This window comes from Harpia harpyja, chromosome 19, assembly GCF_026419915.1.
Source record: "Harpia harpyja isolate bHarHar1 chromosome 19, bHarHar1 primary haplotype, whole genome shotgun sequence".
In the NCBI taxonomy this organism is placed as follows: Eukaryota; Metazoa; Chordata; class Aves; order Accipitriformes; family Accipitridae; genus Harpia; species Harpia harpyja.
In genome coordinates, this window is record NC_068958.1 from 1105001 (window position 1) to 1120728 (window position 15728).

Consider the following 15728-nt stretch of genomic DNA (forward strand, 5'->3'; position numbering starts at 1 on the left):
TGAAAAAGCAGATATTAATACCTCACTAAAGATGCTGTTGATTGATCTTAGAGAGGTTGCTGGTTGATTTGTTTAAAATTAAACTGCACTTAAAATCTGTTTAGATCAGATAGCACTTAAATTGGATACAAGTTTATTATATGTGCTGTGTTTGTTGACATGTCTTTGCTTGTGAATTTTTACTTGCAAAAATCTGTCTTGACATACGTTCATCACAAACTGCTCAGTTTAGTTAATCTACTGATGGACAAAAGGCAGTGCCGTAACAAAAACAAATGTATTATTTAATTATTCTTTTGCGGAATACTGTATAAATTTTTTAATAATAAAAAAGTAATCAGCTCAGAGTTTCCAACTCTGCACTGTACCCTTTCACATAACACCAGGTGAAAAGCGATGCTTTGCGCCTGTGCCTGCGCTCTCAAGTCACCGCACGCTGCCTCACTTGCCTGTCCTCTTCTGATCCTTTGCACAGCCTTCCTGTGTTAATGTCTCATCCCTTCAATTCTTATATGAACCATTATCAAAAAGATTATGTTTAAGCTTGATTGTAACTGCCTTTTATGAAATTCTTTTCAGAGGTCCTTTTGACCTCAGCCATTTGTAAACTGGCAAGCTCCTCTCTAAAGAGGATGTGAGCATTGGAGAAATTTTAAAGTTTATGAAGTGTATGAATAAAATACTGAAGTGTGCTATAGTTAGTAAGGATGCATGTCAAACACTAAATTCTTCCCGTAGCAAGGAAAAAAAGATCTCATGCTCGATGTATTGAAAGCAGTGTTGTAAGACACTAAAATTGTTGTGTAATTCTAACAAGACTACATTGCTTCAAATTTTTCTCTGCATGGATGGCATCGTGACATCCTTCCTGCTTCCATTCAATTTTAAGGTAGGCACCAACAAAAGGAAGTTCAAAATACCCTTAAAACATCATTTGTCAGTAACTGTTTCTGTAAGCCCTGAACATGTTTATGGGGAGGTTAAGCCTGAACTGGCTTTTGGTTGCCTTAGGTGGTAGTTTCTTTGATTAAGAAGTAACCAGCAGAAGGTGTACTTTAAGCATAAGGTACAAGCCTTTGTTTTTTTGTGGGAGAAATCATGATTTTGCTTGAATATTTTAATTTCAACAAGTGCCATGAACTGAAGACCATCGTGAGTACAACTGGGAGCTCATTAAATGGTTCTGACTTTGCCCAGAGTCAGCAGAGGACCTGAGAGTTTGACAGGAGTTCTTTTGAAACATCCAAACTCTTTTTCTTAGCATGAAATCTTACTTTTAAAAAAAAAAAAAAATTGAAAAGGAAGAAAAACAGCTGGTACAATGAAACATACAGGAAAATTTTAATGAGTGGCCAGTTTGGTGATGCATTCAAATAAAAAGCATTTTTTAGGCCATGGTCACTTAAAGCAAACTTTAATTAGAGTTAAAGAATTTAAAAGTAGTTTTCATAATGCACTTGTTAATCTTTTGGCTGAATCATATTGCATTTTATTCTGTCTAATTGATTTTTTAGCAATTTACTAATGTCATGTCATTATCTTTCCCTTAATTACAGATCAAACCAAATGAAAAACGTATTCACAAGTTTCTTAACAGCCAAAGAAATATGGATATGTTTTATTAGCAAACGTTTTTAATGTCTGCTAGTTGCAGGAGGATTGGATATATACATATAACAGACACGTTTATTGTGAGAAAAATTTCTGAGGTAGATAAGTTTTTCTTTTTTAATTTCTCAGAGGATAGTCTTTTAGACTATGACTTTACTCTGACCTTTGTACTTGAAAAATAATTTTGAGACATTGACACTAATTACAGAGTAGGAACTCTTTTATGGGTCTGTTCAAGCACCATAATAATGCTAACCAAAGAATTCTGGTGTTGTAGTTAAACCTTAAGTATAAATGGAGTCATAATTGTTTTATTCATGTTTCCATTATAAATTTAGATTTTTATTTATTTAAGATTTTATTAAATATTCCCCACTCAGAATTTGTAAAGGCAATATAATGGGCTTTTTCTATGTAAGATTCCTTTCTTTGCCTATCTGAAACAAATAGGAAAAAAATTCCTGTTAGCTTCTTAATACCAGTAAAGCTTTCATTTAAGATGAGGAAAATTGATTTACTAACAAGAAAAGTTTCCAGCTCTCTGTGGAGATTGAATTTATTATACCTTAGGCTGATAGGGGCCTAAGTCCTGGGAAGAAAAATGTTGAAAACACTTTATGTCAGGAAGTGCTGTGAAGTCCTCTTACCGTGTCTTGCATTTCAGAGTGGTGGGGCTTTAGGGGTTTTGTGGGTTTTTGTTTGGTTTTTTTTGTAGTGTCATCTGCAGGAGAACAGGTTTTAATCTTGCATCAGTCAAACTTGCTCAAACTAGCCCAACAGAGCATTTTCACATGCGATATTTTAAGGGAAAAAGCTTCCTAAGGTGGAACTTTTTAATAGTCTTTTTAAAGGTACCACCTAAATGGCATGTGACTATTGGAGTTGCGTAGAGGAGATCCGTTTTTCAAACTGGTATGTTGTGATGGATGACAAAGTAGTGTACCAGCACCTACTCAGTTTCAGGGATAGAAGTGTAATACAAGAGTTAAAAAGTCTTAATACTATTAGTCCTGGACTTCTTCCCCCAATATTGTGGTCATCTGGAATGCTGATATAGGTTCCCTACACACAGAATGCATTTATTTCTTTTTTAAATAATTGGTTAAAATGACCTCAAGCAAGAGCCCAGCCTTTCCATTACTTCGGCTGTGGACATGCCTTGTGTTGTACACTACTGACTTTTTTTAAAGGGGCACTTTCAAAGAGAAATGTAGGCTTAATGCTGAATTAAAGTGGTTATGAGTAGAAAGTAAAGATCTTTTCTGTATCAAGATAAAAGTGCAAAGAAAATTTATGGAGATAGGGTATAATTATCAGAGAGATTTTAGCCATACTGGAATTATTAGGCCAGTCTTCTGAAAAGTATCATGAGAATATTAGATCTGCAGAAAGCCGGGAGTCCAGGTTTTTTCTCAAGTCAAAGTCTGAGTAATTTGTATTGTTTCAGAATGTATATTATATTTTGTGTAAAATCTATTTATAGAAGTCATTTTGTGGGCACAATAATAGGGAAAACAGTACTTAATTAGAAAAAGAACGTAGAATTTCAGTGCACATTTATATGTTATGTAAACGTTATTTTCCAGAAGAAGGGGTATAAAATTTTCACAGCCAGTCAATTCTTTTTGCAGTCATAGTGCTAGTGAAAACAAAGAGACAAGTCAGCCACAGAAAATCTGTTAGGTTGTTATCAGTACGGTTAATTAGAACTTCAAATTTCTTGAAAGGATAAATCCAAGGTCTGAATTTGTGTTGCAGGTTTGAGGAAATTTTTTTTTATTTATTTTTTTATTGCTGGAAAAGGGTAGAATTAAGTCTCAGGTCTTGCAATTCTTTATTCTGTACGCTAAGACCATTTTTCTCAGCTGCCTTGCTCGTGGTTACCCTCTCGGTGCTGGGAAGGCAGTGCGTCCTCCGCTCTGCTCCCCGGAGCAGCTCCCCCCGCGCTGCTCGTAGCCCCTTCGCTGCGGGGCTGGATGGACGTGCCAGACCCGAGGAGCTGCTGCTGCTCCGGCGAGGGGTGGCTGCGAGAGTCCTCTCCAGAGTGGGTTCGGCAGCATTAAATGCAATTTGGCAGTCGACCCCAGTATTGCAGGGTTGCCCTGTTTCTTAAGCTCTGAAGAGAAATCGTCAAACTGAAGGAGGTGGCTGAGACATCCCTCACTGAAGAGGCTTTAGTGTTTTTCTTGGAATTGGATTCTGTTCTTTTTGCAAGAAGAGCAAAGAGTTTTATTTAACAGAGCACTAAGGCATTTATTCTTTTGTTAGTCAATTGTTGCAGTACAAAAAATTTGACCGTATTGCTGGAAGTGCAGTTGTTTAAATTTAGTTTGATTAAATGAATATGCCTTACTGACAAGTAATATAACCCAGTCAAATTCTACATAATTTTTCTTGGTGTAATCCAGCCCTAGGATTATTTATCATGGATCATTTTCTCAAGGCTGGACTTCTTAATCCCCTGACTTTTTGCTCATAATAACGAAGTCAGAGGGAGTAACGTGCAGGTCAGCATCACACGCCGCGAGCGGCTCTGCAGTTCTCGCGGTGGTTCGCAGTCGGGGTGCTCCGGGCAGACCTGGGCATCGCTGCCCGGCGCCTGCGCCTCGCAGCATGGGCACGGCCGATCGGATGGTGCCACTGGTGTCTTCGGTTCAAGGGGCAAGTTTAGTGGCTGATGCCAAGAAAGAAATCGCCTCGTAGAGGAAATAAAATCCCACCTTGATGAGCAGCCTGACTGCTACATCATTTTCCATCTCTCTGATGGTTTTTAAATTGAGGGGGGAAAAAGCTGTTATGATAGTGTCACTAAACACTGCAGAACATGTTTCCATATAAAGACCTTCCTAGATAGGAAACTCCAGTTAATAATAATTTGGAGAAAAACCTGTAGTAAAACTTGAACATATTAAGAGTTTAATTTGAGCTCTGGGGGAGATGATCTATCTAGATAGGCACAGTAAAAATGATGAGATTTCGGGCAGGTTTTACAGATTATTTTCTCTTTCTTTTTAAGAATAATTGAGTCATTTTAATGCTAAGCCTTGCTTGGCTTCTTTGAATGGACTGCATGTAATTAGTTGTAGCCTCAACTTTGGAACATTTTGACAGAAAATGTATCGTTTAGCTGGTAAATTTTTTCTAGCATCTGCCTTTAATATTTGTTCATTTTCCGCAACAGACAACTTTGCTACTTCAGGTCAAATTCCCGATACAGCTCTGTTTTCTTTGTTATCTCGATTGTTTCCTTCAGGATGAGGGAGAATAATTACACAGAACATCTTTTCCAAGCAGCTGGAGTCAAATTCCAGCTGACTGCAGCACCTGTGAAGACGGTACCTCTGCCTCGGGGCTGCGCGGTGCCGTGCCAGCCTGGGCTGCGCGGTGACGATGTGCTCCGGAGTGCACAGGCTCGTCCCCGTAGCGCTCCTGCCCTTCTGTGAGCTTCAGATGGCAATAATGCCAGTGAATGCAAAGTGTCTGGTTTAGACTAATTAGAGGGATGATTTGTGAAACGCTGGCTATTTATTTAATTAATCACCAGCACAAAGCTATAAAACCCATATTTTAAAAATCCCTGTTAGTTTGCCATGTGGTTAATAGATTGTGGCACATTAAAAAGTGACACGGTGATGTATTAAAAATGTTCCACCTAAGGTTGGCTAATGTCCTCGAGGAACTTAAGCTGTCTGCTTTATGCAACAGAAGCATAGGATTAGAGGCTGATCTGTTTAAGGATTGAATATTTCTGAAAACATTTATCTTTTGTATAGCATCTGTTCATTAAAATATATCGTGGTGTATTTCTTAACGTACAAATAATGTTTATGGCGTAGTTTTAATTATAAGGTTTTGTTGCATTTTGTTTTTACAAAGAACAACTATTCCTCAGTATTAAATTGTAATGTTTATTACTAAGTAAAATATAAATAATTCTTCTAAAGTAGGCCATTCCTTCTCTTCACTACATGGAAACTAAGGATAGTTTCACGTAATGAATGCATTTTTGTTGCAGCTATAGCAATTGTATTTTGATAAATCTGCGTATGTGTTTTCATTCTTCAGCAGAACTATTGGAACTGAACAGATAAGGGTTTAATATCCACAGTTAGCTCAGTGCCATGGCAGTCGGTGTGAAATCCAGCCCTCTGGAGAAAGGCAGCTCCGGGTCCTGTGTTTGGCTTCGGCGGTGCTGCAGGGAGTGTGCTGACCTGCTGCACAGGAGGTGCTCTCGCTCCTGGCGAAATGCCATTTGAGTGCGACAGGATTAAAGATGGACTGGGTCCATTTGTCCTAAAACTGATACCTCTAGGAAAGTAAATGAGGCCTGGGCTGTAAAGGGGGTGGACGTGGGGTTTCTCTCTCCCTTCCAAATCAGACTTGTCAGAAAAAAGTCATAACAAGAAATCATATTCATAGCACTTTAAGTAAAACAGGCTTTAATTTAAAGTGAGTTGTATAAATGGATGCATGTTAATATGATTGAAATATGCTGTTACAAGAATTATATGTCTTATTCGTTGTTCAGGACTTACATAGTTTTATTAATTGTGGGAGTGAATGCCAGGAAAGAACAGGCAGTAATTTGGGATACTTGATTATGTGGTTATATATGTAAATCATAGTTTTGAGGTGCATCTAAAAATTTGTTCAGGTGGAAGCGTGGAAGGAAACTGTCCAGCTCTGGAGGTTATGTTTCTCAGCTGTGTGTTGTATAATTAACTGGTACATTAGGAGGGGGGCTAGAATAAAACATGAGTATGTTAATGCAGCCTGGAGCTGATGTTGTAGTGATCATTGCAATGCAGATAACGCATTTCTCATAACTGCTGCTGCCTACTGGAGCCTTTGAAACATCTGGACCTTTAATTGAAAAATAGTGTGGTGCTATACAAAGCAGACATGCTAAGTGAAGTCAACAATTTAGAATAAAAAATAATAGTGTGTTATTTACCTTGTAGTTAAATATTCATACTTTGTTATGCTTTGTATAACAGGAAATTACTGGGTTAAATTTTTATGAATAGTGACAGTGTGAATAAGATAAATTAAGTATTTAACAATGTTAATGGAATTTTACATTGTGATCTGCTAACTCTGCAGCACAAGCTAGGATGATACAAAGGAGAATCCACTCCTCAGAAAGGAACGACTTTGAAGCTTCATTGAAAAACTGTGAGGACTGGCAGGCATGTGAATGTAGTGTAGTCACCTGCCGGTGTTGAGTCGTTCCACCAGTGAGGCCACTGGGACAACTTTTCCATAAATGACTTAAGAATAACAAAAGTAATCATATGGCTATAGTAATGAAAACTACCAATACTGGCTTAACCACCTGATGAAATAAATATCATTCCTATTTTGCCATAGTAGGGTATAGTATGGTGTGTTGGAGAATACAAGAGGTAGAACTACCCTGTGTTTTCATACGAACACTAAGACTTAGCGTTACGCCTCTGAATGTTAATATAATATCCAACTGAACAGGCATTTTCTTCCGTTCTGTTATAATACTGTGCAAATAAAATGAACAGACTATGTTATAAATATTTAACCATCATATTATGTTAGATGCTGTTCTACTCACCGCACCAAAACCTACTAGTTGCAGCTCTTGTGTTTCACTGCTGGGCAGTGTGGGTCTCGGATACTGAGGCTGATAAACGTGTTCATCATCCTACTTTGCTGCCAGTGTGTTCGCTCTGAACCATATGCTGGCAGTGTCATTATATTGCGCTACAGTATGAGGGTTTCTGCCACATGCTTATTGAAAGCTTTTAAGATATTTGATCATCTAATCTTAAAAAGAAATTATCTTTTTTTTTTTTTTTTTAGATAACCCTTCTTTTTCTACTCAGCCCCTCAAAAGCTGTTTTGCTTATGAGTAAATATGACTGACTGTTTTATTCCCACTTATTTTGGATGAAGAAATAATTGCTCTAAATTTTTTTTTTTTAAGTCAAGAGCTTAGAGAATGATGCTTTTCAATGGTCGTCTTAGAAAAATATAGTCCTTCGTACTGCCATAAACATCTGTGCTCTAATCTGTTAGAACTTTTGTTTGTGTTGTAAATGCTGAGTTAATATATTTCAGTTTTTTCCCCTTCATGTATTTTCTATATGTTGTTTAAATACATATGTGAGTAAGTTATGTTTAGGAGGTGATTGCTGGATTGCATAGTATATTAAATAGCCTATCACCTAAACCAAAAAACATTTCACTGGGCTTAAAAGTGAGAAGACATTTTACATTTGGAAAAGGATAAGCATTTGTTTCCATTTTGTCTAATGTTTAGCATTGTTTGCTGGGAGGTGAGTCAATGACTTGAATTAATTATAATTACTGAAGAGACATATACTGATTGAGCAAATAAAGTAGTAAGCTCATTCGTGCCAAGGCCATCTAATTAAATGCTAACTTTGGATAAGCTAGATGTGCATGAAAGATTAATTTTAAGAGGTTTTTATGACTCCCACTAAATAATGATTCAGTAAAATCTTTGCATTATATCATTAGAACATCTAATCTTAAAGTGATATAACATTTAGTCACAGAACTCTATTGTACAGGAAGATGCAGTAAATTATTATTGTTAAAAATTAATCACTTGTCTCTAAGAAATGTTTATGGACTTTGTTTTAATTTTCTGCTGTGGTGTGCAGTGAAGCAAATCAGAAGTGAGAAGGATACAGCGTACACATTTTTCTCAATGGCTGTTCCATTAGCTCCTCATGCAGGTACTTCAGAACTATGTTTAGGGGTAAGTTGTCCTAGGGATGGACAGACTGTACCAAACTTCCTATATCATGTAGAAGAGTATTAGTGGCCCCACAATAATCTATTCAACATATACATCATCTGGTATTGGAGGGATGTATATATTTTCTCATGGACTTTGATTAAAAGTTGATTTTAAATCTTAGAGAGACTTCTTGTGTTGAAAGAATTGATAAGAGTTTAAATATGTATTTTTTCTTTTTTAATTTAACATACTGTGTTTATATTTAAAGCATATTCATTTTATTGCAGAACATTACTTAATGATACAGATATTTCTAAAATTATATGTAGCCAATGAAGATCATTCTACGTGCAGTTTTCCTGTCATAGTTGTAGTAACCAGTATTTATATAATTAAACACCACAGCTCGCAAATACAATCCTGGAAAATCCATGAAAATTCATCACTTGAGTTGCCTGTCATATCCTTCACTCATACTCTTGTGTCTAGAAGTACCAGCAACATATGTATGTGGTGCTACTTATGTTCTTGTAATTAGCCCGACTACTGTTACTATATATCAGCAAATACTACTGTACTATTTTGTGGCTGTCTTCATTTTAGACAACACGAGAAGCGTGGATTCACAGGAGCAGTAGTCTTAGATACCAAGTTATTCTTTCAGAAGATATTTGTTTATTAATGGGAATAACTTGCCTAAGCTTAGCCGCTGCTTATTATCAAAGTGCATAAATATACCTTGATCTGCTTAATTTAAATTATAAAAATCGAAAGCAGAAAGTTTGTGAGTTCAGGAGGCTGTACTTCTCAGCAGTGTCAAATAATGGACATAATTCTGTGCAGCTCTTGGAACAGCAGCAAAAAAGAATAGCTGTAAATGTGCCAAAGAACTGCGACATGCCAACCACCAAGAATTGTGACGACAGTGATAGAGAAAACAGAAATACAAAGAAATTAAGTGATTTGTTTATGTGCACACCACATTAGCAATAATTTGGGAAATAGTATCCCTGGTTTTTTGCCTCTTCAAGCCTGTGTACACTGCACAGCGCCATGTTTCCTCCAATGAATTGCAGATGACGAAACATCATCTCTGCTTTGAGTGAGATGAAAATGCTATAGAAATAGCAAACGGAAATTTTCATAAGATCAGACTGTAGGAGAGCACTAGGTAGCCTTAAGAGAATCCATTAATAAAAATACTGAGAAAATTTTCTATGATTTATTGTATGTTTTCTGTGTATCCAGTTACTCCTCACTTCCTTAAAGGATTGGTGGAATATAACATTTCTAACAATAAAAGCTTAATGGAATCAGATTTGTGATTTCCTAGAAAATTAACGAGATATTTTGTCAATTTTATTCCAGACTTCATTTGTCAGAATATACAGTGTCCAGTGACAAGCTAAAAGAATTTTTTGACAAATTAACTATGCCACAGGTGACAGATCAGGAAAATGTTAATTTAACAGCCCCTTTATGCTTCCCAGATTTATTGGAGGCTATTAAGGAAACTCCAAATGGTAGGGCCCCTGGCCCTGAATAGATTTTCCATTGAATTTTATACAGGATCTATTAATAAAGTTTGATGTTGCCTTTTTGAATATAGGTAATTGTACTTTATCTTCTGGATCTCCTCAGCATTTACAGTTGGAATACAATTTTTAGTTGGGAGAAAGAAGTAATTATGCTTCCAGGAGTGTCTGTAATCTGGTTCTGAATGATTCCTCCTAAAGAAGAGACTACAAGCACCATATAAAACCCACAAGTTATTACTAGTTAAATCCAGCATGGCTAGGTCTTTGACTCTTGGCCACTGAGACTAATAATTGGATCCCTTTTATTCAGTCCCACCACCTTCAAATCCTTATCTAATAAGCTTTGCACAGATAAGTAATTGAGCTCTGTGGGACTTCCTACACAATTAATATTTTGCAGGACCAGACTGAGGATATGGATTCATTCCGTCCTGTAGACAGGTACCTGATGGTTTGGATTTCTAATGCTGGTTCAGAACAAATATCATCAATTTGCAATAAACACAGTGGAGATTTCCTCCAGACCCCTTTGACTTGGTGATTGATCAGTCTAAGCCTTGACCCACATGTTTATAGGCCATACTAATGTTTCCTACGTAATATGACAATGAATGTTCTCATTACTAATAGAAGGTCTTAATTGGCTTCCAAATCTCAGGTTTCAGCCTCTCTCTAGTATCTCATGGCAATCAGTTTTACAGCCCTTTTAATTAATAGAAATATTTCACTCACTCTTTTAAAGATCTCAGGTATAATAGTGATGCTTTTGAGCCATTTTCCCAGTACCGCTGCTGTTGGTATTGTTCCCCTTGCTCAAAGAGCAGTTGGAATCCTGATAAGTGTACAAATTACCCCTGGTTTAGGTCACCTGTCATCTTGATGTTCATGCTGAGTGTTTGAGTAAGAGAAGAAGAATATTGGTAATGGAGGGAGTTTGGACAAGCAAGACAGTAAAAATAGGCTGGAGGAGGTAGAGGAGATATAGAGATGGGGAAGAACAAAGAAAAGTTTATTTTAAAAAACAACAAACACAAAGCAACAGCACAGTGTAGGGCAAAGAAGAAAGAGAAGCATTGTGAAAGGTAGACCCAGGGAAGTTACCATCTTACTTGTGATAGCTGTAAGATCAGGGTTCCTAGAACGTGTTTATTTTATAAATACATGTGTTTATTGGATTATGAGCTTATAAAACAGTGTGTACTTGTAGTAGTGGCTAAGGGAATAGTCTGGTCTTTTTGGTTATTAGTTTCAGTTCTTGGCTTGTTCGTCCGTTCTCTGGTTTTATGCTGTGTACATCGGTTGTAACCTTGGCATCGACTCTCGCATCTGGTTTTCCCATTTTTCTTGGATTTTCCATTATCAAGACTAAGCATTACTTACGATTCTGCCATCCTTGGATTTGAATCTGTAACTAACTTTGCATGCCAAGGAGTGACATTAATTTCCTTGATAACTGCTATTTACTCATTCTAATGCAAATGTAGTTGAAACCACAGGTCTCCCGTTCTGGGTGGTATCTCCAGTCATGACCATAACGTAAATGATGCTCAAAGCCTCATGCCTGTTCCTATATTCCCTTGGTTAGTGTTTGCACCTGGGCAAAGACAGGGATAGACTTAGAGTGGTGATTCATTACCTGATGCTAGCTTAATTCTCCTTAAGTCCTGTAAGTAGGAAAGCAAGAGGAGAAAGAAAGAATACAAAACCCCGTATTTTTTTAGCAGTTGTAGTTCTGTTGTGTTAATGATTTCCTTGGTGAGATAAGGCCATGGGTATGGGTGGTGTGTCAGAGTCCCAGGCACACTTGCACACCCAAAGGCTTGTTAAGGCTTATCCAAACAAGGTGAAGGAATGTCCCATATTCCGTTACAAATTTAACATTTCCTTTTAAATGAGTAAACCCAATTTCTTCTTACCTTAAAAACAGGGAAAGAGGAGGCATCTGCACTATAAAAATGCTTTCTTAAAAAACAAATTCATTATATTTGGATGGATTTTAATAATACTTTTAGCTATGCTAGTATGAATAACTTTAATCTTTAAATTCCTATTATTTCTCTAATTTATAATCACACTGAAGGATCAAATGGTTTTTAACAATATATTGAAATTAGCACATGGCATTTAACTCCCTGTTTTATACTCTCATTATAGATTTATAGTATTGAATCCTTTTATTCTGTTACTTAGAATTCTGAGTGATTAATTCAAATAGTACTTTCTTCTCTCAAGGCCCATATATGTATAGAGATAGATAGAGATATATAGTTACATCAGGGGTGCTTTTGAAGAGGGGATCAGGATGTACAATCTTTTGTCTGCTTAAAAGATTACTGGTTTAAAAATGCAGTCCTATCCACAGTAGATTAAACTTTTTTTTCTTGTAATGCAAACTTTATAGATCTTCATGTTGCTATGTATTTTATGTTTTATTTAATTGCTAATCTCTACAGTGCCAAATAGTTTGGGTTTGGTTTTTTTTTTTTAATACAGTGAGTTCCAATAAAACCCAGTATTAGTTAATCCTTCTTGGTTGTCTTCAAATAGTTCAAAATAGTTTAATGGCTCAGTTGTATGTGTGATATTGTTTTCCTCTTGGCAAACCAAGATCAAGCCTAAGGTTTATTTTTAAACGTCATCTTAACCTCCACGTATGATCGACATTCATTTTTGCCACAGTTCTCTACTTCGGTTGTGTTATTTGGTTTGATTTCCCTTGGATGTGGTGTCTGGCCAGCTGTGACCTGAGCTCTGAGCTTACAGTTACTGTCTCTGAATTGTTGGCATCTCTGAGATTCCAGTTTAGGTCTCTCTGATTTATGTGTGTAGACCACTGCCAGCTGTGGTAGGCTCTTCCTTTTCCTCCTTTCTGTGGGAATGTGCTGGCCAGGCTCCAGTCTCCCCTTTTATGTATGCTCAGAGTTTCCCTGTGGTTTATCCCATTGTGCATCCGGGTGTGAGCTCCTTTGACTCCTTTTTGTATAGCAGCAGGGGAAGGAGGAGGATGAGGGGTCCCAGACTAAAGCTGGAGGGGAACTAGAACGCTGAAAAGCAAGGAGCACTGGCACTTCTGGCGTGTCCCAGAACTAGAGTAACTAGTGATGAGACAGGCTGCTTTGGTACTGCCGCAGAAGATGCCTCGCCTGTGCCTGGGTACCAGAGAGGGAGTGCTAGCTGGAAGAATAAGGCACGGTAAGTTGGTAGTTCTGCACTTGAGGGAAGTGAGCTTTTCAAATAGTGGGAAAGAACTACAGAAGAAAGAAGAAACATAGAAACAAAGGTAATGCTAGTATTAAATGCTGGTGGAAAAACGAGTCTGAGGTTTTAGGTAGGCTTGTCAGTTCTCTCTTCCTCCCTGTCCCACCCCCCTGCCTGCCTTTTTTTTTTTTTTTTTTTTTTTTTTTTTGATCCCGCAAGAACATGGGATCTTGCAGCGAAGTTCAGACTCTTTATGGAAATCTGTGAAATTGTTGCCAAATATTTCATATCATTTTTACAGATACATTAAACAGCAGTGAAAGAATTGGAATTTAAACGTTCAAGCTTCTTCCAATTTTAAGTTGTAGCAGTGTATTTTAATCTTCCTACTGAAAAGTATCCCATCTGCACCAGATTTTGTATTAGCTCTGTCATACCTTTTTTTTTTTAATACATTCTAATGAAATATATTTTCTTGACAGGGTCATGTTGGTACAACGGCAACCAAAAAAATTGATGTCTACCTCCCACTGCACACAAGCCAAGACAAACTACAGCCCATGACAGTTGTGACGATAGCAAATGCCAAGGTGCATGACCTGATTGGACTAATATGCTGGCAATATACAAGTGAGGGACGAGAACCAAAACTGAAGTAATGTTCTTTCTTTACTACCTCTTGATCTCTAATTTTCTCCTCTGCAGCCTTTTTGCATAACAAAATGGATTGCCATGTCAATGTTTTTATAGATAAATCTTAGAGAAACCACCTACACATTTATCAGTATTTCCTTTTGAGCAGTACACGTGCATCTATATCCATTTCTCTTCCAATTAAACTACTGGGTACTGTATAATGATAAGCATATGAAACCATGAATCTGTAAATGAATCATAATTTCAAAATGCTCTATGTAAAAATAATATAAATCTTATCTCTTTTGGTGTCACGGAGACGTTTTTTATTTTATATCCCATCTATATTTTGGTAGTGTTCTTAATGGCTAAGTTCACAAGGGTGTCACATAAAATCCAGAACTCATCTGTAACTCCTTCTCTTGTTTGTCCTGAGAGAAGGTACCCAGATCCTGACTCTGTTTTGTCTGTGTGGTACTGGTTCCTCATACAGATTCATAGAGAGAGGAGTTGCTGTACTGGGTGACAGTGTGCCTTGGAAGTACTGTTAGTGTTCTCCTGAAACCATAGAACAGCTTTTAGCCATAGTGAGTACACCTGAAAACAAGTCAGAATTCTGCCATAGAACTTCAGCATTATCACTTACTTGCTTTCTGCTGTCATTTTGCTGACATAAAGACTTTAATTCATTATACACATGTTAAAATGTTTCTGGTTTTCTAAGAATTGACAGGTATACAGGCCAAAGGTGCTTTCCTCTCCAGGTTATCATCCTGGAAATATCACTAACATAAAGATATGCAAATAAGGTTCCAGAAAAGAAAATAAATACCATCTTTCTTCGCAATTGTGAATAAAATTGCGTTCTTCAATTAAAAAACCTCTGTCATGCAGCGTTTTATAATTTCTCCAAGACTTTGACCTCAGTCACGCTGGCTCTTTGCTGCAAAGAGCAACATCTGTCTTGTCCTCAAAAATTTTAGCTTCGGTTAATCAATGGGTTTTTCAGTATCTTTGGTAATCATTGCTTACGTCTTCATTGTGAAAGAATTCTGCCCCTAAGATTTCTGTGACTAAATAATGGATTGGATTTGCTGTGCTGGAGAACTAGTGTTGTTTAGTAAGAGCTGTTACTTTATCATGGTAGGTGACATAAGGTACATAAAACAGGTACTTCAGAGCCACTCATCTGAGTAACTTTGGTTTTAAAACAGTTCTGTAAAATACTTCAGTTTTTGCTGGGTCATAGAACATAAAATAAGAACTTAAAATGGTTTATTATAGAGTTACTAGTAACAGATTCTAGTGGGTGACTTTCCTGGTGCAAAGAAGGTTAACAGTTTTGTTTGGTTTTTTTCTATATGAGCCAATTTTCTCTTTGTTGTTGTTCCTGGAATATTTGATGAATGTTTGTTTGGGGTTCTTTGGTACTGAATTTTACAGTTTGCTCTTTCAGCATTTTTCAGAACTATTTGCGGACTCAATAGTCTTCTCTTCTGTTGTAGCACAGTTGTAAGGGGGAAAGGGAGGTGCCGAGAGGTCCCTTAAACTGCCCTTTTTTAGGATTAGTTGATTTCTGTTCAGTAGATATGCAGCAACACAGAAAAGCAGCCCCTCTTGAAAACATTTTCATGGATATTGTTGCCTTGGATATAGGATTTCCCTTAGCTCTTGTCAACAGACATATGAGATGTTTCAGAGGTTAAACGCTTCAGTTTGATTTGTCATTTTTTTACACTGAAGAAGAAATATAAAATTATTTGCAGATGGTGCCATTTCATTTGCTTTTATTAATTTCTGTTTGTTATAAGTTCAAAAAAGTGTCCTTTGTGTATGATTAGCTTATTTTTTAGTAAGACACCACTAATGTCAGTCTTTGGACACATGTATATTTTTCAGGAGCACAGCACATCTCAAATGGAACAACACCCGTGAGTAGAGGTATTCCATGAAACATCATTGCCCACAGCAAAACTCAGCAGTGGAAGGAAATGAATTTCACT

The 15728-nt window shown here is 37.0% G+C and overlaps 1 protein-coding gene across 3 annotated transcripts in view; it reads left to right on the plus strand.

Annotated features, from left to right (window-relative positions):
- The window catches only part of MAPKAP1 (MAPK associated protein 1), a 109411-nt gene that overhangs the window by 33849 nt on the left and 59834 nt on the right, over positions 1-15728 (plus strand). For all 3 annotated transcript variants that reach the window (XM_052815908.1, XM_052815907.1, XM_052815909.1), the window contains exon 5: positions 13572-13744. In XM_052815908.1, the coding sequence (XP_052671868.1) occupies positions 13572-13744 (173 nt within the window). The remainder of the gene's footprint in view (positions 1-13571; positions 13745-15728) is intronic.